This window comes from Bos javanicus, chromosome 11 (assembly GCF_032452875.1).
Source record: "Bos javanicus breed banteng chromosome 11, ARS-OSU_banteng_1.0, whole genome shotgun sequence".
Classification (NCBI taxonomy): Eukaryota; Metazoa; Chordata; class Mammalia; order Artiodactyla; family Bovidae; genus Bos; species Bos javanicus.
The window spans coordinates 7,194,986-7,222,668 of record NC_083878.1 but is presented as its reverse complement, the minus strand read 5'-3'; the positions used below and the strand labels follow the sequence as shown (position 1 = coordinate 7,222,668).

General features: G+C 45.3%; 1 protein-coding gene across 3 annotated transcripts; it reads right to left on the bottom strand.

Annotated features, from left to right (window-relative positions):
• Positions 1-27,683, bottom strand: IL1RL2 (interleukin 1 receptor like 2). 3 transcript variants are annotated; one of them, XM_061431785.1, is made up of 11 exons: positions 27,522-27,683; positions 26,747-26,815; positions 25,493-25,724; positions 21,482-21,677; positions 18,331-18,490; positions 15,580-15,654; positions 13,793-13,922; positions 12,751-12,887; positions 8,709-8,852; positions 4,458-4,619; positions 1-1,966 (listed from the first exon to the last, which is right to left on the bottom strand). In XM_061431785.1, the coding sequence occupies exons 2-11, from the start codon at positions 26,802-26,804 to the stop codon at positions 1,512-1,514; spliced, it is 1,749 nt and encodes a 582-aa protein (XP_061287769.1). In that variant the 5' UTR covers positions 26,805-26,815; positions 27,522-27,683; the 3' UTR covers positions 1-1,511. The 3 variants fall into 3 exon arrangements, with proteins under 3 accessions (XP_061287769.1, XP_061287768.1, XP_061287770.1); XM_061431784.1 differs by having other exon boundaries at positions 27,560-27,683; XM_061431786.1 differs by lacking the exon at positions 15,580-15,654 and having other exon boundaries at positions 27,560-27,683.

Sequence of the window (27,683 nt, the reverse complement as noted above, 5' to 3'; positions counted from 1 at the left end):
TTATAAGCAACAGAAATTTATTTCTCAGTGTTCCAGAGGCTGGGAGCCTGAGAGCAGGGTGCCAGCATGGCCGGGTCGGGGGGGGGGGTCCCCTTTCCAGCTGGCAGATTTCTTATTATATTCTCATGTGGCAGAAGGGGCAAGGGTCTGGGGTCTCTTTTATAAGAACACTGATTCTATCCACCAAGGCTCCTCCCTCAGGACCCAGTCACCTCTCAAAGGCCCCACCTCCTAAAAGTATGATGCCAGGAATTGCTGTTTTTCATTCGCTCAGTCATGTCTGAGTCTTTGTAAGACCATGGACTACAGCATGCCCAGGATTCCCTGTCCTTCATTATCTCCTAGAGCTTGCTTAAACTCATGTCCATTGAGTTGGTGATGCCATCCAACCAGGTCATCTTCTGTTGCCCCCTTCTCCTGCTGCCCTCAATCTTTCCCAGCATCAGGATCTTTTCCAATGAGTCAGCTCTTTGAGTCAGGTGGCCAAAGTACTGGAGCTTCAGCTTCAGCATCAGTCCTTCCAATAAATATTCAGGGTTGGTTTCCTTTAGGATTGACTGGTTTGATCTCCTAGCAGTCCAAGGGACTCTCAAGAGTCTTCTACAACACCGCAGTTCAGGTGTTAGCATTCAAATATATGACTTTAGGGAATAGGAACTCTCTGAGCACAGCAGCCACCTTTGCAAGCTGCTGTTGTCAACCACAGTATAAGAGCTGGACTGTATCTGAGCTCCTCCATGTCGGGGTTTGAAAGTACTGATAAGACTTTATAGTCAATTTTAATGTCGACGATCCTTCTGAGCTGTTCAGTCATGAACTGGCCTGTGAAGAAGGCACGCTGGCTGGATGACTTTGTCTGCTCAGGATAGAACTCCATCATCTTGGTGTGGTGACGTGTCTACCACGGGTGGCTCAGAATTCTGGCTGCCGGAGGCCAACTGGAAAAATAAGGGCCCTCTGACTTGTTTTGGTTGGACAGGCAAAGCAGGAGGCCCACCAGCAGGGGGATTCATGGGCAACCAGAGTTGGTCCCCGCAGGTCTAGGTGACTTCCAAGTTGCTTCCAGTGTCAAGGTGCCCAGACTGCAGTGTCACAAGTGTTTATTTGCACAAGAGGCATGAGAGGGGCTGAGGATGGGGCCCTGGCAGGCTGGTCAGGTGTGCCCTCTGCCAGCCCTCCCCAAGCCCACAGGGTCCCCCCATGGATCTGACCACCTAGGCTCCTGTCTCCAGCCCCATGGGGGTCACACCACCTGCCAAACCTCCTGACAGCTGAACCATGACTCAAACCCTCCAAGGCTCCTGCCCAGGGGCTCAAAGGCTAATCCTCCATGTGCACAAGTCTTCATGAATGTTCAGAGCCAGTCAGTTAATGAGGGCTTCTCGAGAGGTGCTTCTTCCCCTAAAGAAGTAGCTCTGAGCAAAGGCAGCAGATAAACCCAGGTCTTTCCATAGGACACAACAAGAAACAGTGAGCTTCAAGCAAACAGCCCAGATGCAAGGCTTCCTTGTCTAACTGTGCACAACCCTTGGGATGATATTCTTTCCATCAGGGGAGATGAACCCCGTGTGGGCCTCCCACTTGCTGGCCATGAGGTCAAAGGGCGTGTGCTTCAGCAGCTGCACAGGAGGAGAAGGTGGCCACCTCTTGGGAGGCATGCGATATCTCACTTTTTTCCAGAACTCGGTCTTCGCGCACTGGGACTGTTCTGTGAAGTCTCCACTCCACTGGACGGCCCCGTGCTTCTGTTTGATATACTGAATGGACTCCGGCAAGGCCGTGTAGTCCTTGACCTTCCCCAGTTCAATCAGGATGACCTTTATCCCGTCCTGGATGAGAGCACTGTAGACTGCAATTTGTTCTTCTGACAGGTTCTTTGATAGGTCAAAGCTCAGCTCGTCAGGATCGATAACGATGATCAATCTTCTGCACAGCCTAATATTTTCATCGATGACATTGACCACAGCTGGAAATTAAGAAAGAAGATGTAAAACAGCTCACAATGAAAACAGCCCCACAGGGACTTCCCTGGTGGTCCTGTGATTAAGAATCTGCTTTGCAATGCAAGGGACACGGGTTCAATGCCTGGTCGGGGAACTAAGACCCCAAATGCCTGGAGCAACTAGGTCTTTGAGCCACAGCTTGAGAGTCCATGCGCTTTAACAGAAGATCCCACATGACCAAAGGCAGCCAAATCAATAAATTTTTAAAATAATAATAAAATAATAAATGAAAAAAAAAAGCCACTGGTTATGAACTACTCAGAACAAGGATCTTATCATGTCTAACCTTTTTTTTTTTTTTTAAGGTTTCTAACTTTTTTTATTTCCCCAAAACTGCATTCCTATGGGAAGTACAGGGCTTCTAGAATTTTCTCCACCTGAATAAATAAATTTTTAGTAAAGCATTTTCTTTATTGACTAAGATCCATAATATCTAGAATCCACTGTCTGAATTAACTATTCTGGTGAAAAGTCTATTATTGTCTGTTTTATAGTAAACCACTGGGATCTTTAAATTTTTATTGATTAATGCAAAACTTATTAAGCTCATAGTATATAATTTACTTGCATATGTATAAATATTCAGTATTTGTTATAATTCCCATTTTTATCATGTCTAACTTTGTATATCGAAACTTAGCTAAAGGTCTGGTATATATTAGAGGATAAATGCTTTTCTTTTTTTAAATAACAGACTTTTAAAGGATAGGACACATGTACTCAGCTCAAATGTACTAATCTCATTTGTGTTTCCCGCTTGTGCTTCATGGCTATTTAAATGACCAGGACTTACAGGACTAACTTGAAACCAAATAACATATTCTGCTGACTTGGGGAAGGGAAATTAACTTGGGGTCTTTTAGAAATAAAGACCAAGTTTTATATCACCCTTATCCTTAGGATATAAGAACAGACTGTAACCTCCCCAAGAGCATGTCCTTCTTCTCTTTGGTTTATTTTAATATTTCTAGTGCCTACAACATTGCCTGGCACACAGCAGGGGCTCAATAAATGTTTGTTGAAGAAGTGAATGAATGCAGCATTACTGAAACACGAGCTCTTCTGCATGTTTGTAACAAGCCCTGGATCACACTTTCATTTCTTCCTGGAGAAGGATTTCATAACTTGAAAAGACGTGATAAGCTATGGATAGGAGCAGCCTACAAAACCAAGGTACTTAGAAACCTTTTATTTATTTATTTAAATTTTATTGTATATTTTTGGCTGGGCTAGGTCTTTGTTGCTGCAGGGGTTTTTCTCTGGTTGCAGCAAGCGGGGGCTATTGTCTAGTTGCGGGGCATGGGCTTCTCATTTCGGGAGCTGCTCTTATTGTGGAGTACAGGCAGTAGGCACAGGCTCAGTGGTTGTGACACATGGGCACAGCTGCCCGGTGGCATGCGGGATCTTCCCAGACCAGGGATCAAACTGTATCTCCTACATCGGCAGGTGGATTCTTTTACCACTGAGCCAACAGGGAAGCCCTATTCATTTTTTATCAAATTATTTCTTTATTCGGCTGTGCCAGGTCTTGGTTGCGGCACATCGGATATTTGATATTTGTTCTCACATGCAGGACTTTTAGTTGAGACAAACTATTTGATCCTAAAGGAAATCAACCCTGGATATCCACTGAAAAGACTGTTGCTGAAGCTGAAGCTCCAATACTCTGGCCGCCTGATGCGAAGAAAAGACCCTGATGCTGGGAAAGATTGAAGGTGAAAGGAGAAAGGGGCAACAGAGGATGAGATGGTTAGATAGCATCACTGATTTGACCGACATGAATTTGAGCAAACTCCGAAAGAGAGTGGAGGACAGAGGAGCCTGGCATGATGCAGCCCATGGAGTCACAGAGTTAAACACAACTTATTGACTGAATGACAACAACAAGGGGAGGATTGGAGGTGATTGAAGCTCATAAAAACCAGCTTTAAACATGTATTAATTTACATATGCAAACCAACAGAAAATACTCAGTGATTAGTTTCAAGGATTCCACAGCTAAGGACCAGTTGTCTGTTTTGGGTCTCTTGGTCAATGCTAGGTATCTGATTGACTGAATTGTCATACAAATGCGTCAACCATATCCGTACCCAGCCAGGAATCACAGTTATCCTGTCAGAGGAATGAACCTAAAGAAAGAAGAGAGATTGATCCTAACCTCCTCAGCTTGGGGGCTCTGGGCAGAGGAGGTGAAGGGCTCCCTGTGGTTCCATGCGGAAGGCAATCATACTTCCCGCCATTTGTGAAGTACAGGAAGAGAGAGATCCCTTTCCCTTTTCTTTTTCTTTTTTTTCAATTGAGTCTCAGCATGAGGGATCCTAGTTCCTGGACCAGGAACAGAACCCATGCTCCCTTGCAGTGGAAGTGAGGAATTCTAACCCCTGGACCACCAGGGAATTCTTGTTCCTTTTCATTTTCTTCATTTCTTATTTTTATACCTCACTGAAAACATACCTTGTCCAGGAAACTCATCCCTGCCAAATATGAATAACTTGTATCCACACTGCCTCTCCAGCACCTCCGGAAGAATTTTCAACACCAGCGTGTCCACATCATGACTCTGGCTTTCTCTCTGAGGCTTGGGATATAAAACATAAGCATCGTAGAGCTTCCCATCTGAAAAGGAAACGGGGCAAGCTCGTGAAATTATTCCTACCAAACTGTGTGTGTGTGAGTTGCTCAGTCATGTCCAGCTCTTTGCGATCCCATGGACTATAGCCCACCAGCCTCCTCTGTCCATGGACTTCTCCAGGCAAGAATACTGGAGTGGGTTGCCATTTCCTCCTCCAGGGGATCTTCCTGACCCAGGGATAAAACCCCTGTCTCCTGCATCGGCAGGCAGGTTCTTTACCACTGAGCCACCTGGGACACCTCCCTAATGCAAGCAGCTTCTCAAAGACATAAAATATTGATAGATGACTAATGAGAACCTATTGAATGGCACAGGGAACTCTACTCAATGCTCTGTGGTGACCTCAACAGGAAGGAAGTCCAAAAATCTCCTTGCAGGAGGCCCTTCTGTCCTGTCACTCAGCAAAGCTCTATTTCAATTTAATCTTTACATCAGGTGCCTCCATCCTTAACTCATCTCTGTCTGAAGCACACCTTTCAAATATTTTCATCACATAATACCTTGCCTAACCTGTTGACTCCTTTCTTAGACTAAAGAAGCTAAAATGAAGAATAAGTAATTCGAGATGACCAGATCTCTTCCCCAGCTTCCCTTTCAGTCAGCTCACAAGCTGACTGTGTGAACAAGAGAGCTTCTAAAGAAAGACCCCAAGGAGTCAAGGAGCCTGCCTGCAGTGGGAGATGGCAACCAGCCTGGCCCCCATCTTGATGATTAACTAAAATTACTTCTCCTTTTCCCTTTAAAAACGTTCATGGCCAAGCAGAATCTTAGGAAGTAGTTCTGGGACATTAGTTCACCCTCTCCCAGGTTGCCAGCCTCCTGAATAAAGTAGCCTTTCGTTTTCCAACCAATCCCAGTCTCTCGAATAGTGGCTTTTGAGAGGCGAGCAGTTGGAGCTGAGTTTGGTAACATGTATGCCACTAGGGCTCCTCTGGTGGCTGAGACAGTAAAGAATTTGTCCGCAGTGTGGGAGACCCAGGTTCAATCCCTGGATTGGGAAGATCCCCTGGAGAACGGAATGGCTACCCACTCCAGTATTCTTGCCTGGAGAATTCCAAGGACAGAGGAGCCTGGAGGGCTACAGTCCTTGGGGTCGCAAAGAGTCAGACATGACTGAGCAATTAACAACAACACAATAACATACTACCCGTCACAAGTCCAGAGTGTTACCTTTGCTTCTGACTACCCAGCTATAAACTGGAGATTCCCATGAGCCCCGCCTTGGGTTCAATTATTTTGCTAGAATCACTCACAGACTCAGAGAAACATGCTACTATTAATAACTACATCACTGATTTATTATAAAAGGATTTTTAAAGGATATGAATCAAAAGGCAGATGAGAAGATGCACAGGGCAAAGGATGGGCAAGGATGCAGAGGCTCAATGCCCTCTCCAGGGCCCTATTCTCCCTAGACTCTACCTGGTCACCAGCCCAGAAGCTCTCCAAACCCTGTCCTTTAGGGCTTGTATGGAGGCTTTGTTACATAGACTCGTTTGATGAAATTAGGAAAAGGAAGCTTCACAAAGTTCATCCCTGAGTCATTATGGGCAACTGGGTCAGATTGTATTTTCCAAAAATAGCTCCAGAAGTATTTCCAGTCCCGCAGGCTCTTTTCAAACTTCGCCACACCCATAAAGAGCAGGATTCAGTTTCCCCTCCCTTTGCATTGGGTAAGACTCTGCAGCAGCCTTGATGCATGACCGTGGTAGAACCGACACTAGAAATCCAAGGTCTGAGTCATTTTAAAAACTATGTGGGTGAGAGGGGAGGGCTTCCCTGGTGGTCCAGTGGTTAAGAATCTGCCTGCCGATGCAGGGGACATGGGTTCAATCCCTGGTCCAGGAATACTCCACGTGCTGCGGGGCACCTACACCTGTGTGCCCGTGGGCCACAACTACTGTGCCCATGCTCCTTAACAAGAGAAGCCACCGCAGTGAGACGCCTGTGCACTTCAGTGCCCACTCCAGTATCTTGCTGGGAAAATCCCACGGTCACCAGAGGAGCCTGGTGGGCTAGAGTCCATGGGGTCGCAGGGTATCGGACACAACTGAAGCGACGGAGCAGGCACACATAAAATATTGATCGATAACCAATGAGAACCTACTGTACAGCACAGGGCCCTCTACTCAGTGCTCTGTGGTGACGGACCCTAAATGGGAAGGAAATCCAAAAAAGCGGGGATGTATGTACACATATAGCTGATTCACTTTGCTGTACAGCAGAAACTAACACAACATCGTCAAGCAACTATACGCCAAAAAAAAAAAAAAAATTTTTAACAGACAATACATAGAACTTATGGACTTTAGCCAAGACCGTCCAGGACTACTTAATCAAACTGTGAATTAGACACACCTCACTATGAATCACTCCTGCAGCTTGACTTATCTTGTTGGAATAAACTTATCAGGAGAAGGACGCACTTTCTCTTCTTCATTGGTATTTGCTGCCGCTGACTCCGCATGTTCCCAAATAACCAGAGAATGTCCTCACAGGGCACAAAGCTGGGAACAGCATCTGGGTTCACCTCAAGAGTCTCATCACTCACTGACTGTTGAAGTCACACTCAGAGGGGAATCAGCGACTGAGCTGGAGGAAATGTAGCTATAAAGGACGCATGCACTTTGCTGACTTAAAGAAGAAGAGAACCTCTGGCTGACTGTCTGTTCCCGTCTCAAGTCCTCAGCCCACTGGCTCCGATCATGGTCAGCAGCCCGGTCTGAGCAGACGGCGGGGCTCCCTGAGTCACTTGTCTGTCCAGTTTCCGCCCTCGGGATGAGATGCCATACAATTCCTTTTCCTCTTCCTGCTCCATCTGACTCACCCGCGGCAGCTTCACCGTGGGCTCTGCACTCACGCTCCCTGGAATCCCGGTGAGTCAGAGAGACGGAGCTCTGGGGACACCCCAACAGGCCCCTGTCCGTCAACGCATGAAGCAGCTCTGTGTCAGGAAAGACAAACAGCTTTGCTGCCCTGAAGCCTCTTCTCAAACAGATGCAGGAGGATCATGGGCAGAGACGGGCTGACATGGAACAGGCTCTCCAGGGACCACAGCCCAGCTCAGCCCAGACCACTGCCCACAGAACTAAAAGAGTTTCAGGGCACACATAGGGAACAGACTTGTGCACAGAGCCAAGGAAGGAGAGGGTGGGATGAACATGGAAACATATACTTACCATGTGTAAAACAGATAGCCAGTGGAAAACTGCTATGTGACAGAGGAGGCTCAGCCCAGTGCCCTGTGACAACCTTGAGGGGCGGGATGGAGTAAGGGGTGGGCGGGGGAGGTTCCAGAGGGAGGGGATATATGTCTGCCTATGGCTGATTCATGCTAATGTATGGCAGAAAACAACACAATACTGTAAAGCAATTAACCTCCAATGAAAAAGAAATTTTTAAAAAAATCTTAAGAAAAAAGAGCTTCAGGTTGCACTGGTCACACACAGCCAATTTCCACAAGTAAATTTTGCTATCAAGAAAGAATTCATTGTTTCCCAGGTTGCTCAATGGCTGCTGATTTTGAATTCTGAAATTTCATTTAAACTCCAAGTTAGGACACCTATACTTTATCAAACCTGTGCACAAGCATGTATTTTTTCCTATGCAAAGGCAGGCACTTCATGTGAATATCGCCCTTCTGTGCAACAAGGATTCCTAACGCGTGCCTGGACTCCCCACTCCCCTGAGTTCCCATCAGCATTGCAAGTCTGGGGACCTGAAAGTGATGCCTCCCCAGATCTCCGTGCAGAAAGCTGCTCAGACAGACCTCTCCCAGCCGTGTATGCCTTTTTCTATCCAATTAAGAGAGATTAAAGCAGATTTAATGATGATGAAGCTGAAGCTCCAATACTTTGGCCACCTGATGGCCCTGATGCTGGGAAAGAGTGAAGGCAAAAGGAGAAACAGGCAGTAGAGGATGAGATGGTTGGATGGCATCACCGACTCAATGGACATGAGCTTGAGCAAACTCTGGGAGATAGCGAAGAACAGGAAGCCTGGCGTGCTGCAGTCCATGGGGTTGCAAAGAATCGGACATGACCTGGTGACTGAACAACAGCAAGTACGCTCACCTTCTATGGGCCCTGCAGAATGGAAGGAACTTCGATACCAAAGTACAATGTCGATCTTAAAAATGTTGTAGATACACATGGCAGACACCACTGCACCAGTCAAGATGAGAAGCCCTCCTATCAAGTAAGCTCGAAAATCTGGAACTACAAATGACAGAAAAAATAAAAATAAATAATAGTACTATGAAGAGTCATTTATGCACTTTACTTATATGGATCCCATTACATATGCCAAATAGAAATGCACTAAATGTTAATGAGAATAACACAAAGATTTCTTTACAGTTAAATAATAAGTTTTTGTTGTTGCCTTTTAGTCACTCATCATGCCTGACTCTCTGTGACCCATGGGCCTGACTGTAGCCCACCAGGCTCCTCTGTCCATGGCATTTCCCAGGCAAGAACACTGGAGTGAGTTGCCATTTCCTCCTCCAGGGGATCTTCCCAAGAGAGGGATCAAGCCCACGTCTCCTGCATTGGCAGGAGGATTCTTTACCACTGAGCCACCTGGGAAGCCCAAAAATCTCTTCACAGTTAAATAATAGGTATGGGGAGTAGATGAACTTGGTCTTGGCCATGAATCTGAGGAAGAAACGTGCTCTTGGGAACTTGGAGAGGGAAACTCTGTAGACACCTAGCTCCGGATGGTAGATGTGATACAGCTCTGACTGCAGAAGACTGCTCACCTGTCAAAGCACACCTGGCCAGGTAACTCCTTACTCATCGCTAGACTCTCCAGAGGTCAGACACCACTTAGCGGCTGAACCACAACAGGTGGGACTAGGGGGAAAGGATCTGCCTGCCAATGCAGGAGACACAAGAGACATGGTTTCGATCCTGGGTGGGGAAAATGCCCTGGAGCAGGAAATGGCAGCCCACTCTAGTAATCTTGCCTGGAGAATTCCATGGACAGAAAAGCCCGGTCATCTATAGTCCGTGAGGCAGCAGAGAGTCAGACAACACTGAGCACGTCTATCTATCTATCTACAGCTGATTAACGTTGTATTAGCTTCAGGTGTACAGCAAAAGGATTCAGTTACACATATACATGTATCTATCCTTCAAATTCTTTTCCCATTTGGGTTGCTACGTAATATTGAGCATATTCTTGATTCTGTTGTATTACTCTTATAATCACCTTCCCAGTGACTCAGAATTGAGCCCCATCGAGGGGCTTCCCAGGTGGCGCTAGTGGTAAAGAACTCGCCTGCAATGCAGGAGACATAAGAGATGCGGGTTCGATCCCTGGGTCAGGAAGATCCCCTGTAGAAGGAAACGGCAACCCACTCCAGTATTCTTGCCTGGAGAATCCCACGGACAGAGGAGCCTGGTCAGCTACAGTCCATGGTGTAGCACAGAGTCAGACATGACTGAAGTGACTTAGCATGCATGCACACGCCCCATCATAGACAAAGAACCACCAGTTGCCACCCCTGGAAGCCATCCCCATGGCTGCACAAGACTGGCCAAGAGCCAAACTCCAGCCTCATCTGCCCTGTTCGCCAGCAGCAGCCAGGGAGGCACCTGTCTGCAAGACACTAGCTCAGGAAGGGCATTTACACCTGGTTGTGTTTTGTGAGCACCTTGCTGAGCAATTAAGGCAAAAAGCAGTGGGCAGATGTCCAAGGAGCAGAACCAGTTTCTCTGGAACTCCAAGTCCCTGAGAACATGCTTCTACATATCTGAGAAGAGGAACAGCCCACAGCTTTCTGCCTTACCATGGCCCGAAGTTGTGCTGCCAAAGAAGGAGGCTCCAGGAGGGAGAGAATCAGAAAAGAGGAACCAGGACAGGGGAAGAGAAATTCTGTCCATTCTTAGAATCCACCGCACGTCTACCACTTCCTTCATCCTCCCTGGTCCTCTGGTCCCCACTGGAAAGTGTGTGTGTGGGTAGGGAATGGGGCGGGAGCAGCAGGGAGGGGAGCTTACTAAAGAGCCAATCACAAGCTGCCCCAGGCCACACCATGTTGCAAACATTTTGCAAAGAAATCCTTATGCACACTTGTATGTCTTCAAATCCATGGCACAATAAAGCACGATAAATAAAAACACCTTCTGTACCCTAAAATCAATCCACTGATGAAGTCCCAGCCCTGCCAAGTGGAGCTGCTCTGCACTCTGGTGCCGTTGCTCCTGACCTCTTGTCTGAGCCTCTAGCTCCTAACTATTCAATGGATTCTCCTCCTCCTCCCTCCCACCACCCCCGATTTCTTCACCCTTTACCAGCTCTTGGACCAACTGTACCACCTGTCTTTTTAGGAACACTGCGTCTGGGGACCTTCACTGTACACGTCAGGGATATTGGCATTATAAAGAGATCATGCCCACAATGTTTATGAGATTCAAAAAGCCCCTGGTAAAGTAGACAGGAGTGATGGCCTGATATTCTTAGGTTGATCATTCACTGCATTCAGGAGTGTCAATTCCCTCTGCTCTACAAATAAGCTAAAAGACGATGACATTCAAAACAGGAAACTAACGAATACGTTCAAAGGGAGTATTGGCTTTGAAACTGAAATAAGTGGGAATCTCTCTGTTGAGACATCAGGTATCCAAGTGAAAACTCTATTTAAAGTGGGATTTCTCATTTGGGTCCACATGGCCACCACCAGCCTTAAGCTGAGATGGTAAGCCAAGAACAAGCGATTAAAAGAAATGTATAGAAGGGCACACCCAATCCAAACAACTCTCTAGAGATCCTGATAAACGAAATCAGATTCACACCTATAGGTGTCTTCAAGAAAAATCAGGAAGTCTAACGGAGAAGCTGTCATCTTACCTCTGGTTTCAAGTAAACCAAGATGAGGCTTGAATTTAAGTTCCTAAGAATTTAGGGAAACCAAAACAGAGAGCACCGGTCCAGAAATACATTGCATGTGAGATATGAAATAAGCGTTAATAGGAACAGTGATGAATTCAGTGAGTGTAGGTTTCTTAACTAACCTAAAACAAAGTGGACAAAGGACCCTTTCCTTCTCCTGTATGATTAAGCAGGTGTTCACCGCCAGCACCATTCATTTGCTTTGAGCCTCAGAATCCTTCTGAACACAGTGCTTCCACGTGGTCAGTATCTCTAAGTCAGTATTGACATGGAAATCTCACTGCTCATCTTCAGTCTAGTTGAGGCAGATTTCAGTCATAGACATTTCAGGTCTTGTGCGAGCTCCAAGGTTTCCCACAGTCAGATTTCCCTCTTTCCTCTGGGCTGGACACTGAGATACTCTGTCCAGCAAATCTACTCCTGATGATGAACCACAGAGAACTGCTTCTACATGAGTACTGCTGGCAAATCAAAGCCTTCTCTCTTGTGTGAAGAGATGCGAAAACTAAAGAGTTGATATTAATAGAATTATTTTTTTAAAAAGCTGTCTTGGGAAACCACAGGCAAGTCTCCTACAAGGTACTTCAAACCCTTCCTCTGACTTTTCTCCAGATGATTTCACCCTTCACTTTCTACTCTCTGGTTCCACTGCCTCCATTAGACAATGAGCACACTCTGCACAGTGCTAAGTTCACTATCTGCATACACACACGAGGCAAAGTCCAGGCTCCAGGCAGCTAATGATGTTAGCAATTCACCCCTGCTGATGACACGAGAGAAGAGAAGGGTCCCTCCTGCTCGGATACCTGAATTTAGCCTCTATCGATAATTTTACACAGCTACATGACAAAAATATACATTGGCATTTTATAGCACATGGCCTCTAATAAACAACCGAAAAGCTGAAAATCACAAGCACGTGATTATAAAAGTTGAGCAAATCAGGTGTCATAAAGGAATACCTCTGCTTCCTGGAGTGCTGATGCATAAAATCTCAATGTATGTTCAGAAGGAGCTTTCCAAGGACACTGCAGTGAAAAAACAGCCTGACCCCAAGAGCATATTCAGACAGGGTATCAGCTTTTAATTAGATTTCATATTGAGTTTCCTTACTCCAAACCACTCTGCGGGCTCGCAGCAAGCATTTAATGCTCTTTCCTGTGTGTTTCCTTGCCATCGTCTGGAACTCTCTGAGCAGTGCCCACCCCAGAAGGACATTACCTGGGAGCGTTAGTATAAAGTAAGCAGCAGACACTCCAGCATGGCACACGAAAGGGTGACCATAATCTTCCATTTTCACTTCTAAGAAGGTTATGTTCACTGTGTAAAAAATATGTTCTGGAAAAATAGTGTAGTTTCTATAAAAGAAAAGAGCCCATCATTAATACGTACATGAGCTGTCTTTACCCACCAGATTTTTATGAACTTTTGTCTGGAGAGTAAAGTTCTTTCTTGGAGTACACTTGGAACCATTATTTTACCCTGAGAATACCCCGCTGGCTCAATGAGGCAATGGATTATGTAGCTCCAAATGTAATGTACATTTTCTTTCAGAAAGTGACACAAAAGTGCCCTCCTTCTCATTCGAGACACCGTCCTCAGCCCTAAGGGGTCCTCCCCTGTTCTTCTCCACCCATTCTAACTTATTTACACTGCAACACCCAACACACGTCTGTCCTTTGACTTCATTCCCCTTCTTTTCTACCACTTGGCTTAAACCATCATCAGTTGGGTTTGTACCACTCCATGAGCTAATGATCATGCACCATCTCCCCCAAGAATCCCCATGTCACTGTCCACTTCACTGCTTAAGCCTTGAAGGCCCATGGCTCATGATATAACCAAGTAGGAATGAATGAGACTGATTATAAGGCCTAGCTGAGGCTGCTTGAAGCCATGTTTGATTGTTTTGCCTCCTTTCTCTAAGACGTAAGCAGGATTGGTAGCATGAGCATCTTTTTTAAAAATCATTTTTACTACTGATTGATTGGCAGCCCTGCGGGACATGAGGGATCTTAGTTCCCTGACCAGGGATGGAACCTGTGCTCCTTTCGGTGGAAGCTTGGAGTCTTAACCACTGGAGCACCAGCAAAGTCTCTGAGCATCTTCTCTGACCCAGATGCTTGGCTTTCTGAAACATAGCACCAAAAGGAATGAGGGAGAGGCTGTGAGAGTCACCTAACAAGCAGTACCAGCACCAATGTCATTTAGATGGGGAAATTCTTGCTAGGTTTTAGAGAAGCCAGGAAAGCAGGACACCCACTCAATCCCTTCCTGAATGCGCTTGGATTCCCCGTAGTAGTCGTCCACCAGGGTGTTGTTGACCCTCCAGCAGCGTGGGTTTGTGTTGTCCCACGAGTCTGTTATGTTGCAGTTGACGATGAGCATGGAGCCTGTACAATCAAATTCAGAAACACTTAGTGAGATCCCAGCCAAGGTGACCTGCTTCACAAAGGCACCTTGCTGCTGAACCTTGAATAGCTTTCAATGACCAAAAATATCCTCCCTGAGGTCAACATCCATCTGCTTTGTTCTCTCCCTGGACAGAGATGAGGAGGACACGAGACCGTGCGGGATGTGTACTGCACGCAGACAAGAATAAGCGGCCAAACATCACCAGGCTGGGGCCAGTGTTTGTCACATCAGGGGCACAGATACTACTTCTCTCTTAGCAAAGAACGTTACAATTTAAAAAGTATTTCACACATGTTTTGGTCTTCATCTCTAAAACACTCCTACAGAGCAGAAAAGGAGTGGTGCCATTATCCCCATCTTACAAATGAGAACATTGAGGTCCAGGTAGATCAAGTGACTTGCTCAAAGTCACACATTAGAGGAAGGAGCAAGATATGAACTCTGGTTTTCTAATTCCAAATCCAGTCAGATTAAGCACATTCCGTTTCATTTCTAATTTTAAAAGATTTTTATTTTTAAATAATGAATTCCTAGTTCAAGTTTTCTAAATGACTTTTCAGTATCTATGCAGTAAGTGTATCATTTTTTTTTCTCCTTAAGCTCATTTATGCAAAAGATGAATTATCTAATATTAAACAAGTTTGCATTGCTCCATGTAACCCCAGTTTTGCCCTTTATGTACATTGTTAAAATAAATTTGCTAGCAATGTGCTTTACATTTTTCATCTGTATTTATGAATGATTTGGTCTGAAATTTTCCTTTGTAATAATGTCCTTGTTAGGTTTGGGTGTCAAGGTTTTCCTGACCTTATGAAATGACATAAGGATTATTTCCTCTTTTTCTTCTCTCTTAAACAATTTGTTGAAAATTGGTGTTAATTCTTTATTAAGTGTTTTTTAGAATTCACCAGGAAAGCCAAATAAACCCAGATTTCTTTTTGTGGGAAGATTTTAAATTAATTTATATGACTATTTTGCTCTGCCAAGGCTTATCTTTTCTCTCTTAATTATCCAAGCACAATGACTAGAATTTTCAAAGACAGGAGAGGGGAACAAAGTTAACTGAGAGTTAATAACAGCTATACTTACCTTGTCTAGGTGTTTATGAAATCCACAAGAGTATTCACATGGTGAGTGATTTGTAAACAAATATCCTAATTGTTATTATTATTATTATTGAACTTTCCTTGAAAATTCAAGAGGACGAAAGAACCCTCCTTAAAACATGTGAGTCCAGAGACTTTTAAGCAGGTGGGCTTCCCTGGTGACTCACATGGTAAAGAATCTGCCTGCAGTGCAAGAGACCTCAGTTTGATTCCTGGGTCGGGAAGATCCCCTGGAGAAGGGAATGGCAAACCACTGCAGTATTCTTGCCTGGAGGATCCCATGGACAGAGGAGCCTGGTGGGCTATAGTCCATGCGGCCACAAGGAGTCGGATATGACTGAGAGCACGCACATATCTGATTTCCTATTTTGCTTTATAAGCTTTCTCATCTCTGTCTTTAATGTTTGAGTTTCTCTGCATTTGAGAGATTCAGTTTGCTGGAGCTTCCTCTCCCTTTTTTATTCTGCCTCATACCTGCCCCAAGCCTTCGGCCCTTAGCAACTTCAGAGGCTCCGATAAGTTTACTCACCAAGTTTTACTTCAATTGAATTGTTTTTTGGATAAATGATCTTAGGGATTCTTCCTCCATTCCCTACTTTTTCTGCTAAAAAAATCATAACACATGAGATTGTGTTAGAAACATACTCAACTACTTGAATGCAATCATACCATAAAACATGGCACTGAGCAGACCTTCAATAAACATAGGTCAAGAAAAAACAAAACTCATGGTGCGACCAAATATCACTCCATAAATGCATATTTTTCAACCAGGTTATCATTGAATTGCTAAGGGGAAAATCTGAATGCTGGGCTACCAAGAGAAGTCATGTCACTGTTATATATATGACATAAATATAAACAGATGAGATCGTGTGATAAATTCTCACTGCCTGGTCATCCAATATACTTCCAATATACTGCTTAGTGGCAATAAGTGAAGCTCTGACCTGAGTCCTAGACAGAAATAGTAACCCTAATGGTCTATCGCCAGTTCCATTCTTCCATCCTCCGACTCTGCCCTTCTGTATTCTTCACACCGTTCCTCCCCTGTGTCCTTCACCTTTTGCATCCCTCTCCCTCACGTTATAACCATCTTCCCTGTGTTGACTCTCCAACCCTTTGACTTTCTCCATGTCTTCCCTTCTCCATTTGTCTACCAATATTTAGCAACTGGGCATCCCAGGTGGCTCAGCGCTAAAGAATTCACCTGCTGAGGCAGGAGACAAGGGTTCGATCCCAGGTCCAGGAAAATCGCACATGCCACGGAGCAACTAAGGCTGTGCGCCACAACTGCTGAGCCTGTGCTGTAGCAGCTGTAACTGCCAAAGCCTGCACACCCCAGAGCCTGTGCGCCACAAGAGAAGCCACTGCAATAAGCCTGCACACCACACCTAGAGAGTAGTCCCACTCCCCACAACTGGAGAAAAGCCCATGCAGCAACGAAGCCCCAGCACAGCCAAAATGAAATAAGTGAAAAAATTACCCATCTCATTCGTGAATCATCTGATTTATCTCGGCCTCTTTCCCGCTCAGACTTCAGGGCTCCATCAGAGCAGCGGTCACAGCTCTTCTCATCATCATGATCTCCCTGCCCGGCACAGGACCTGACCTTGATGAGCACCCAGTAAAGGGTCCATACGTGACTGCCTGAAGAACAGTCCCCTACCGCTTGCAGCCAAGTGCAGATGATCACACCCAGAAGATGCTATGGCAGCTTTCTAAGTGGTCCCTAGATCTCAAGACCCTCTTCAACTCCTCCTCGAACCATCTCGGAACTGATCTCATCCATCGCGAGTGCAGCCTTGGGGCTCTGCATTTGCATGCATTCAAGGACTCTTCAGTGGCAACTTGGTAAAGCCAGTGTATAATCGGCCCCCTTGACCTTGCCCCTCTAACTCCATGACCTCAACTCCCATCACTGCTTAGCTCACACTTCTATATGCCCTAGCAAGATTACTCTTAAAGCCAACATGAACTATGATGGTACACATTTCTATGCATTGTCTGAGGCTCTTATCTCTGCCTTTCCTCCCCCTTCTTTACTTCTGTAAATCCTGCTCATCCTTCAAACTTCAGATGAGAAGACGCTTCCTCTTGGAAGCCTTCCAAGACCATTTATTTATTTGCCACCCATGCATCTGCTTTTGATTTTTTCCTGCTCCCCCAGACCCTGTCTATAACTCTCTCTTTGCCACATAATGTTAAGACAACCCATTTATATCTCTAGCTCCACTACAACTGGGCTGGTAGCTCCTCAGTAGAAGAAAGAATTTAAAAATTTTTCTTATCATCACATTTTAACAAGTTTTGGCACATAACAGATTACAAGTAAACGTTTATTGCAAAGATGTGACATATAGATGATTGGACTCAACGATTCCTTAAGGTATTCTTCATTTTGCCTTTGAAACTTCACCCTATAAAGAACTCCCAATGTAATACTAAAGCATAAGAGTAGTCAATCATTCAGTTCATTGATAGATTTGTGTGTAGTCTAAGTCAGGCTCTGGAGTACGTGTTGGGAATTCAGTGCTCAATAAGACAATGATGGTGCCTTGTTTTGGGGAGACATATTGTTGCTGTTGTTGAGTTGCTGTCATGTCCCACTCTTTGAGATCCCGTGGACTGCAGCATACCAGGCTTCCCTGTCTGTCACTCTCTCTCTGAGTTTGCTCAAACTCATGTTCATTGAGTTGGTGATCCAACCATCTGATCCTCTGCTGCCCTCTTCTCCTCTTGCCTTCAATCTTTCTCAGCAACAGGGTCTTTTCTAATGAGTTGGTTCTTCGCATTAGGTGGCCAAACTATTGGAGTTTCAGCTTCAACATCAGTGCTTCCAGTGAATATTTAGGGTTAATTTCCTTAAGGACTGACTGACTGGTTTGATCTTGTTGTCCAAGAGATTCTCAAGAGTCTTCTCCAGCACCACAGCTCAAAAGCATCAAATCTTTGGCGCTCTACCCTCTTTATGGTCCAACTCTCACCTTTGTTGAATATCTGTACTTTTTCAGGCACCGCATGAGCCTCTCTATAGACACAATCTCATTTAATTTTCACGCATAAGCCAGGAGTTTTGAGTCTTCTATTTTTTCAGATGAGAAAATTAAACTGCTCATGCCCTTTCACCCCACTATTCCTAACTTCTGATCCTAATAAAGACATATTTGAGAGCCTGTTAATCCTCAGGAAAATCAGGATGGGGAAACTCTTCTGCCCAAAACCACTCATCTCGAGCAAACCCAAGAGTAGTCAAGGTGAAGGGTAAGTGCATACTTACTGACAGTCACAGAGATGCTATTGAAAACAGTGTGCTGTTTCTCTGCGTGTGTGAGGCTGGCTTCACATTCATAGTTCCCTCTGTCCTCCACCGAGACATTCTTCACTAAAAGCTTTTTTCCCCGAGAAATAAACCGTTCTCCTTCTATCTCTATACAGTCCTTAAAAAAAAAAAAAAACACTTTTTTTCAATTCAAAGAGTATCTTAGGGTATCAGTTACATTCCTAATTAGCACCAGTCCATGAACCATGGGGAAACAAGAAATCTATGTGATCTCTAGACCTTAGGTAATTTATAAGCTAATTGAAGACATATATATTTATATAGTGAAGCAGCTCAGTCGTGTTTGACTCTCTGCGACCCCATGGACTGTACAGCCTACCAGATTTCTTCTCCAAGGGATCTTCCTGACCCAGGGATTGAACCTGGGTCTCCTGTCTTGCAGGCAGACAGACATTTTATTGTCTGAGCCACCAAAGAAGCATACATTTATATAAGATATATATTTTATAAAATACATATATATTATCTCCTGGAGAAGGGAATGGCAACCCACTCCAGTATTCTTGCCTGAAAAATTCCATGGACAGAGGAGCCTGGTGTTACAGTTCATGAGGTCACAAAGAGTCAGTCACGAATGAGCACACCAGTACGTATGTACCCCAGAAAATTTGACAAAGAGTATTCTACAGGCTAGAGTGATGTTATAAATATGAGTTGAGAGAAGAGAAGCCTGCATAGACAGGAAGTAAGACTTCATGGGGAAGGATTACACCTGCTCCATAAAGGAGCTTGGTAGGAGGATGTGATCAAGCAAGAATGTCTTCCACCCACCAGAGCCCAAGTCCCCCAGTGCACCACCATCCAATGGCACCAGGTAAGGCTGCAAGCCCAGGTGAGTAAGGAATGCCCCCTCATTCCATCCGTTCTACCTCACACACTGTCTTGATGATCCCCACTTCCTAACTCAATTTCTCAAATAGCCTAAAGATCAACGTGGCACCATACTCAAGTCCTTCTGATTGATTCACCAAGTGAGGACTTGACTGAAAAAGTGGGCATCAACAAATGAATGGATAAAGGAGATCTGAGGTATATATCTGCAACTATCTACCTATATTTCAATATTACTCAGTCATAAAAAGAATGAAATAATGCCATCTGAAGCAACATGGATTGACCTAGAGGTTATCATACTGAAGAAGTAAGTCAGGCAGAGAAAGACAAGTATCATATGATATGACATATATGGAATCTAAAACAGGATACAACTACTTATTTACAAAAACAGACTCAAGATATATGATTGTCAAAGGAAGGGATGGCGGAATAAATTAGGAGTTTGGGACTAGCAGATATAAACTACCATATATAAAACAAACAACAAGGACCTACTATACAGCATTGGGAACTAGAGTCAATATTTTGTAAGAAACCATAGTGGAAAAGAAAAAATAAAATAAAAGGCAGGGAAAAGGACATTCATTGCCACATTCCTGTGAGAGAAGAAAATAGAAACAAACTCAATGAATGTGAAATATATAACAGAGACGATCAACAAAGGCAAAGATTGGTTCTTTGAAAGGAGTAACAGAACTGACAAATCTCTTACGAGACTGAATAAGAGAGAGTGTGTGTGTATGTGTGAGACAGACAGAGATACAGAGAAACACATTGTAGTAGGGAGTAAAGGTAAACCTTACTATAGGAGACATTAAAAGCAGAGCATTGAAATTGTTTAGTAATTTCACGCCAGAGCATCTGTAACATTTAATGAAAAGAACAACTTCCTAGAAAACAAAATCTTACCAAAACCCATTCAAGATAAGCAAGAAATTTGTATAATCCTATGACCATTAAATAAATGGAGTCAGTAGATGGAAACATTCCCACAAAGAGAACTTCTGACCCAGACGGCTGTACTGGCAAAGGGCTAACAGGCAGAGCCAGAGGAAAACTAGCTCAAATGTTAAATACTATGCTAGACGGTGCTCCTGCTTGCCCAGGATTATGCCTTATACATTATTATCTGCTGATACGGTCAAGAAAGGAGAAAGTCTGAAGGTAAAAACACAACGTGTAGAAGGGTGAGCATATGATGCCCCATTTCCATAAAAAAGGAAGGACTAGGACACATGATGACCTTCTCCAAAAGGATTTAAGCCAGCATGCTGAGCCTCCCAGGACGGCTGCTACCAGTATGCTTGTATGGAATTACACAAGGATGATGCAAAGCCTGCAACGAACTAATGATAGCAGCCAATGGGCCCAGGAAATATGGATCAGAACTGAGAAGGAGACTTTCCAGGGCATGCCTTCCGATACTTTGTGATTCTTGAATCCTGCGCGTGGACTGTGCATGCAGAGAAACCACTATCCATTCAGTGAAACTACTTAATTAATCTTAATGAAAAAGAATAATGAAACATAGTCTGAAAAGCAAAAATAACTGGGGCAGGAGTGGATACAAATAAGCAATTACAAAGCTCTAATAACTATAAATTAAAAATAAGTAATTTGCAGGGTTAAATTATCAATTGCAATTAGGTCACAAATCTCTCTCTTTAGCAATTTTGCTTTAAAAGGTACAACGAAGGGTTTCTGTGGTGGGAAGACCTGGGTTCGATCCCTGGGTTGGGAAGACCTGGAGGAGGGCACAGCAATCCACTCCAGTATTCTTTCTTGGAGAATCCCCATGGACAGAGGAGCCTGGTGGCTACAGTCTATGGGGTCAACAAGAGTCAGACACGACTTAGCGACTAAGTACAGTACAACACAGGGCTTCCCTGGTGGCTCAGTGGTAAAGAATCCGCCTGCCAATGCAGGAGACATGGGTTCAATCCCTGGTCTGGGAAGACCCCGCATGCCACAGAGCAACTAAGCTAGAGCACCCCAACTACTGAGCCCATACACCCCAGAGTCCATGCTCTTTAACAAGAGAAGCCGCCGCAATGAGAAGCCTGAGGACCACACTGAAAGTGTATCCCCTGTAGCCACAACCAGAGAAAAGCCCACACAGCGGCAAAGACCCAGTACAGCCAACGAATAAAGTTATTTTAAAAAAAAGGAAACTTTAAAAAAAACAACAAAAAAACCCGAGGTTTTAAAGAGCAGGAAGGAAAACATCATTAGAATTTTTTTTTTTTTTTACCTTATACCACTTTACTGAATCCAAATAAAAATTGTTTGGGAAGTTGAGGTGACATATAAGGATGTCATCTCTTCCGACCTGCAGGATCTGCTTGTACTCATGAGACACATTCAGTTGACTGTTTTCGGAAGCACCACACCAATATTGTTCAAATACAGTGAGGTTGACTTGCATTCTGGGACAGATGTCTGTATCACTGTAAGAAAACAACAGGTTGTAACTTCAGGAACTCAAACAGTCACAGAACCAAATGATTCCGTCCATCTCCAAAAATTTCCTGATCCTCTTCCAGGCACTGTGCGCAACCCTTTACCTCAACAAGACAACATACATCTCACAAGTCATTCATTACAGAAGGAAAAAAAAGCATTTGGCTTGTGGAAACGTGGGAGGACATCTTATCCAAATAATCAAAATGAACATCCCCAAGAACAAGCATGTGAACAAGAGGCACCTCTGAGTGTGCTGTCTGAAAAGAATGCAAACCACTTCCATAGCGTTCCAGCCAAGGAGGCTCAGCCTGAACCGCCTGAGGAAGAAATATCTGGCAAACCCAAATTAAGAGATAGAATATAAAATAATTGCCTATACTCCTTAAGAATGTCAACGTCACACACTTTCTCTCTCTCTCTCTCACACACACACACACACACACACACAACAAGCTGAAGATCTGTTCCCAATGAAAAGAGATTAAAAATAAACAAGTCCATTCTATTCATCTGAGTCTCTATTCCACAAATAGATTCATCAGTACCATTTTTCTAGATTCCATGCTGCTGCTGCTGCTGCTGCTAAGGCTCTTCAGTCATGTCTGACTCTGTGCGACCCCATAGACCGCAGCCCACCAGGCTTCCCCATCCTTGGGATTCTCCAGGCAAGAACACTGGAGTGGGTTGTCATTTCCTTCTCCAATGCAAGAAAGTGAAAAGTGAAAGTGAAGTCGCTCAGTCGTGTCCGACTCTTTGTGACCCCATGGACCGCAGCCCACCAGGCTCCTCCATCCATGGGATTTTCCAGGCAAGAGTACTGGAGTGGGGTGCCATTGCCTTCTCCGCTAGATTCCATATGTATTAATATACAATATTCATTTTTCTTTTTCTGACTTCACTTCTGGACATAGCGGGGAAGGAGAGGGTGAAATGAATTGAAAGAGTAACACTGACATATTCACACTACCATGTGTGAAATACACAGCTAGCACGAAGCAGCTCTATAACACCAGGAGCTCAGCTCAGGGCTCTGTGATGATCAAGAGGGGTGGGATGTGGGGTTGTGGGAGCGAGGCTCTCCAGGAGGGGACACATGTATACTTACAGCTGATTCACACTGTTGTACAGCAGAAACCAACACAGTGTGTGTGTGTGCTCCATTGCTTCAGTCATGTCTGACTCTTCGTGACCCCACAGACTGTAGCCCGCCAGGCTTCTCTGTCCATGGGACTCTACAGGCAAAAATACTGGAGCGGGTTGCCATGCTCTCCTCTTGGGAAGTTTCCCTTCCCAGGGATCGAACCCATATCTGCCTGCGCTGTCTCCTGCATTGTGGGTGGATTCTTTACCCACTGAGCCAGCAAGGAAGCCCACCAACACAACACTGTAAACCAATTATCCTCCAATTAAAAAAAAAAAACAAAAAATACAGCTAAATGCAATGCAATGATCCTGAATTGGAACCTCTACAGGAAAAGGAAGAAAAACATTTATAAAAATCATCCTGTAGAAGATAGATAAAACTACTATATGAATCAGGGAGTAGATAAAACTATTGTGTTGATTAAATTTCCTGAATGTGATAACTATCTGGTGATGATGTAAGAGAATATTCTTGTTGAGAGAAAATACATATTGAAATGAGAGAAATACATCAGGGTCCCTGATGTCTCAGAAGGTAAAGAATCTGCCTGTAATGCAGGAGACCAGGATTTGATCCCTGGGTCAGGAAGATTCCCTGGAAAAGGGAATGGCAACTCACTCTAGTATTCTTGCCAGAGGAACCTGATGGGTTGCAGTCCATGGGGTCGCAAAGAGTCAGACACGACTGAGCAAATAAAACTTGCACTTTTCATATGTATATAACTGAATCACTTTGCTCTACACCTGAAACTAACACAACACCGTGAATCAATTATCCTCCAACAAAAATAAAGAAAAATAAAGCCCCAGTTAGAGTAGAAAATGAATAAATCCAGACTGGACAACCAGACAGATTCATGTGACATCAGATCTCCAACTCCAGTTAATTAATAACCTAGAGGAAACGGGAAATCAGACCCCATAAGACATGGGCGGCTGGTCTGCAGAGAATGAAATTGTGGGACGGGACTACCGGCGCTCGCACGTGTGTCTCTGAGTAACAGCGTACCCTGAATCAATCACACGGAAATGAGGAATCTGGCAGCAATCAGAGAGGAATGTGGTCATCTGGAAACACAGAAAAGGACCTAGAGACCCTAGGGACCGTGAAAGAGGAAAGATGCAACTGCATTTCTGGGGTACTTCACATGGGATCTGGGGTAATTTTTACTTCAATCCTATCTGACTGGCCTGATTTCCACTTTACAGATAAGAAAGCCAGGCTCGTGGAGGTTAAATAATTCATGCAGGTCATGCCTCTTGGCTGCTGCTGCTGCTGCTAAGTTACTTCAGTCGTGTCTGACTCTGTGTGACCCCATAGACGGCAGCCCACCAGGCTCCCCCATCCCTGGGATTCTCCAGGCAAGAACACTGGAGTGGGTTGCCATTTCCTTCTCCAATGCGTGAAAGTGAAAAGTGAAAGTGAAATCGCTTAGTCGTGTCTGACCCTCAGTGACCCCATTGACTGCAGCCTACCAGGCTCCTCCATCCATGGGATTTTCCAAGCAAGAGTACTAGAGTGGGGTGCCATTGCCTTCTCTGGCCCGTTGGCAAAGGAGGATAACAAAATGGGACCCTCAGCCAAAATTAGGTCTGCAGAAGTGTTTTAATTAGGACACACACACAAAGCTTATTGGAAAGGTAACCACATACACACTCATTCTAATTTCCAGGTTACCTTGACAATTTGGAAGATGTCTTTGAACTAAATGAGTGTGTGTGTTAGTCGTTCAGTTGTGTCTGACTCTTTGCGACCCCAAGGACTATAGCCTGCCAGGCTCCTCTGTCCATGGGATCCTCCAGGCAAGAATAATGGAGTGGGTTGCCATTCCCTTCTTCAAGGGATCTTCCCAATGCAGGGACCCAGGTCTCCTGCATTGCAAGTGGATGCTTTACTGCCTGTGCCACCACTGAACTGAATAGACAGCCGATTTTGGTGAGGCATATGTTTTCCTGTTCACCGCAGTCCCCGCCAGACTCAATTACCTCCCACCAGACCTGTATCACTCACTCGAGTTACTTCCTAGCACGAGCCTTAGTGTGAGGTCTGGAACACTCCTGATGCTTGGACACTGTTAATTCCTACAACAGATTCCTTACAAAAAACCCTTTATTTCAAGAAAGAAGGCAGCAATCATATTAGGATAAATAGGCTTTGTAAGCTGGGCTGACCTTTGGCAGCATTTCAATGAGAAAAGATGCATTTCCTGTTTCAATAGCCGATTTACAAACTTCTTCTGTTTAAAAGCCTATTCACTGAAACCATCTCATAACAATCACAAAAACTATACTCTTCTCATTGAGTTTTCTACATTGGTTAAGAGTTTATCACGAATTTTTCTAAAAGAATTATACCCATATGTATATACACATATATACACAGGGTTTCCCCGATGGCTCAGGGGTAAGGAATCTGTCTGACAATGCAGGACACTTGGGTTCAATCCCTGGAGCAGGAAGATCTCCTGGAGAAGGACATGGCTACCCAGTGCAGTATTCTTGCCTAGGAAATCCCATGGACAGAGGAGTCTTGTGGGCTACAGCTCATGGAATGACAAAAGAGTCGTACACAACTTAGCAACTACACAACAACAACTGCATATACGCGCATACATATATGAGTAAGAGAGAGTTCTCTTTTGAATGAGGAACTTACTTCGTATGACATTGGTAGATCCCAGAGTCCTCCCCTTTCACAGGGAGAAACAAAATCCAATTTTGGTCCTGGTGAATTCTAGACTGTGTGTTTTTGGATATTGGGATTTTGCTAGGATATTTATACCACGTTGCATCTACTTTCCCTGATGTTGGCAGAGAGTAGATGCAATTAAAAGCTGTAGGCTGGTCTACTGATGCCATCTCTTGCAGAGTCAAGTCCTCGCAAGTATCTAGGGAAGGAAAGGGAAAAAATAATCACCACTGAGAGTGCTGGTTGAACAAACACCTCAATTTTCTTGCTGATTTGAAATTTTATTTACAAATTTTCTCAGCGTGAGAGTTTCCTAAAAACAGTCTGCTGATGTGGAAGTATAACCCAAACTCCTTCCATCTGTCCCGAAGAGGGGATTTACTGAGTCCAATCCTCCCCCCATCCCCAAATCATCTTTCCCATTTGGAATGATTTTCTCTTTCCCTACTCTTCCCTTGCGGCTCAGCTGGTAAAGAATCCGCCCGCAATGCGGGAGACCTGGGTTCAATCCCTGGGTTGGGAGGATCCCCTGGAGAAGGGAAAGGCTACCCACTCCAGTATTCTGGCCTGGAGAAGTCATGGACTGTATAGTTCATGGGGTCTCAAAGAGTAGGACACAACAGCAACTTTCACTTTCTTCACACTTTCTTCTATTCTAAGACCCTAATTCCTTCATCCTCCTCCTTCAGAGAAAACATTCCTATTCTGAGCCCCATTTGACCTGTTTTTCTTCAGCACTGCCTTCCAGTTAATTCAATCTGTCCCAAATAAAACCTGTAAGTATTTTGTCCCACAGAGGATTGTTAAACAATTCTCTCACATTAAAGTTCGTTTCTAACACCTTGCTTAGTTTTTCTTAGAAGTAATTTGTTCCATTGCTAGTTTCTTTGCTTTTTACCTTGGTCTAAAACATCCCTTTGACATATAAAACAGAGGCATCATAATCTCTTTGTGCGTTTTAACTCGAGTCTTGACTTGCAACTTTGCCCAACTCCTCCCTGCTTTAAGTCACTTTAAAGCTCAAAGGTGACATTCCGCGCAGGGCATCAGACACTGGGAGCTGAAACCTGCAGTTTCCCCATCCCGCTGGATTCTGCCTGCACCACTAGGGCAAGAGTCACCACACGCGCGATGCTCCAGGGTTCGAGAGGGGGCTCGCACAGAGCGGCGGGGAGGTCGGGAGGGAGCGCAGCTGCTGAGACCCGAACTAACCGGACGTACCTGCTCTGATAAAGCGCGGAAGAGCGATGGACACGACGCAGAGGAGCAAGGACAGCATTCCCCTATCAGCTGCGAGAAAGAAAGAGGATGGCATGGGAAGGGGCGCAGCGGGCACGGCGCGCGCTCCTCTGGCACAGGGCCTGGGTAGTGAGACCTCTCAATCTCAGAGATCCCAGCCGAGCCACCCACCTTCTCTTCTGCACCCGGAGCCCTCCAACTTTGGCTCCCCCACCCCGTATACCCTGACGTGTCCCCCAAGACTGCTCCCTCCCCGGCCCCGTCCTCGCTCTGAGCGCCCATCTCCAGAATCCGGCATCAGTGGGAGCCTCCACGCCCCGGGAGGCGCCGTGGGGGCCTCGGGGCGGGTCCCTTCTTCCAGGCTGCCCAGTCCTCCCTTGGGGTCTCAGCGACATCCCCTCTGTCACCCAGCTCTCGGCCCCTGCTCCCCGTGGTGGCGCCCAGGTCCCCACCCGCGCGTCGCGCGAAGACTCCCCTGCGGGCCCTTGACCTCGGGATCCTTCTGGGTCCCCGCAGTCTACACGGAAACTCCAAACACCCACTCACTCCGGAGAAGCCAGCTTAGGCCTACTTGGCAAAGGCCGGCAGGAACAAAGGTAGGAAGACGCACGGGCAGTGGACGGGTGCTCCACACCATCGTCCAGAGACGGAGTTGTCTCCCCCAAGGTCGCCCAGCCAGAAAGGGGCTGCCCGGGAGTCCGGATCGCCGCCCCCCGCCCCAGTCGAGAGCATTTTTGCCACCTCCTTCCCTGAGCACCTTTCCAGTGCCTGGCGCCCCGCCCGCGAGCTGCTCACCGCCGAGTTCAACTGGGTGTGTGCCTGCCCGACTGGATGGGCGCGCAGGATCACATAGAAAGTGCAGACTGACAGCCCGGGATTGAGCTCTGTGGTGGCATTTCCATACCAGGCTAGTTCCTCA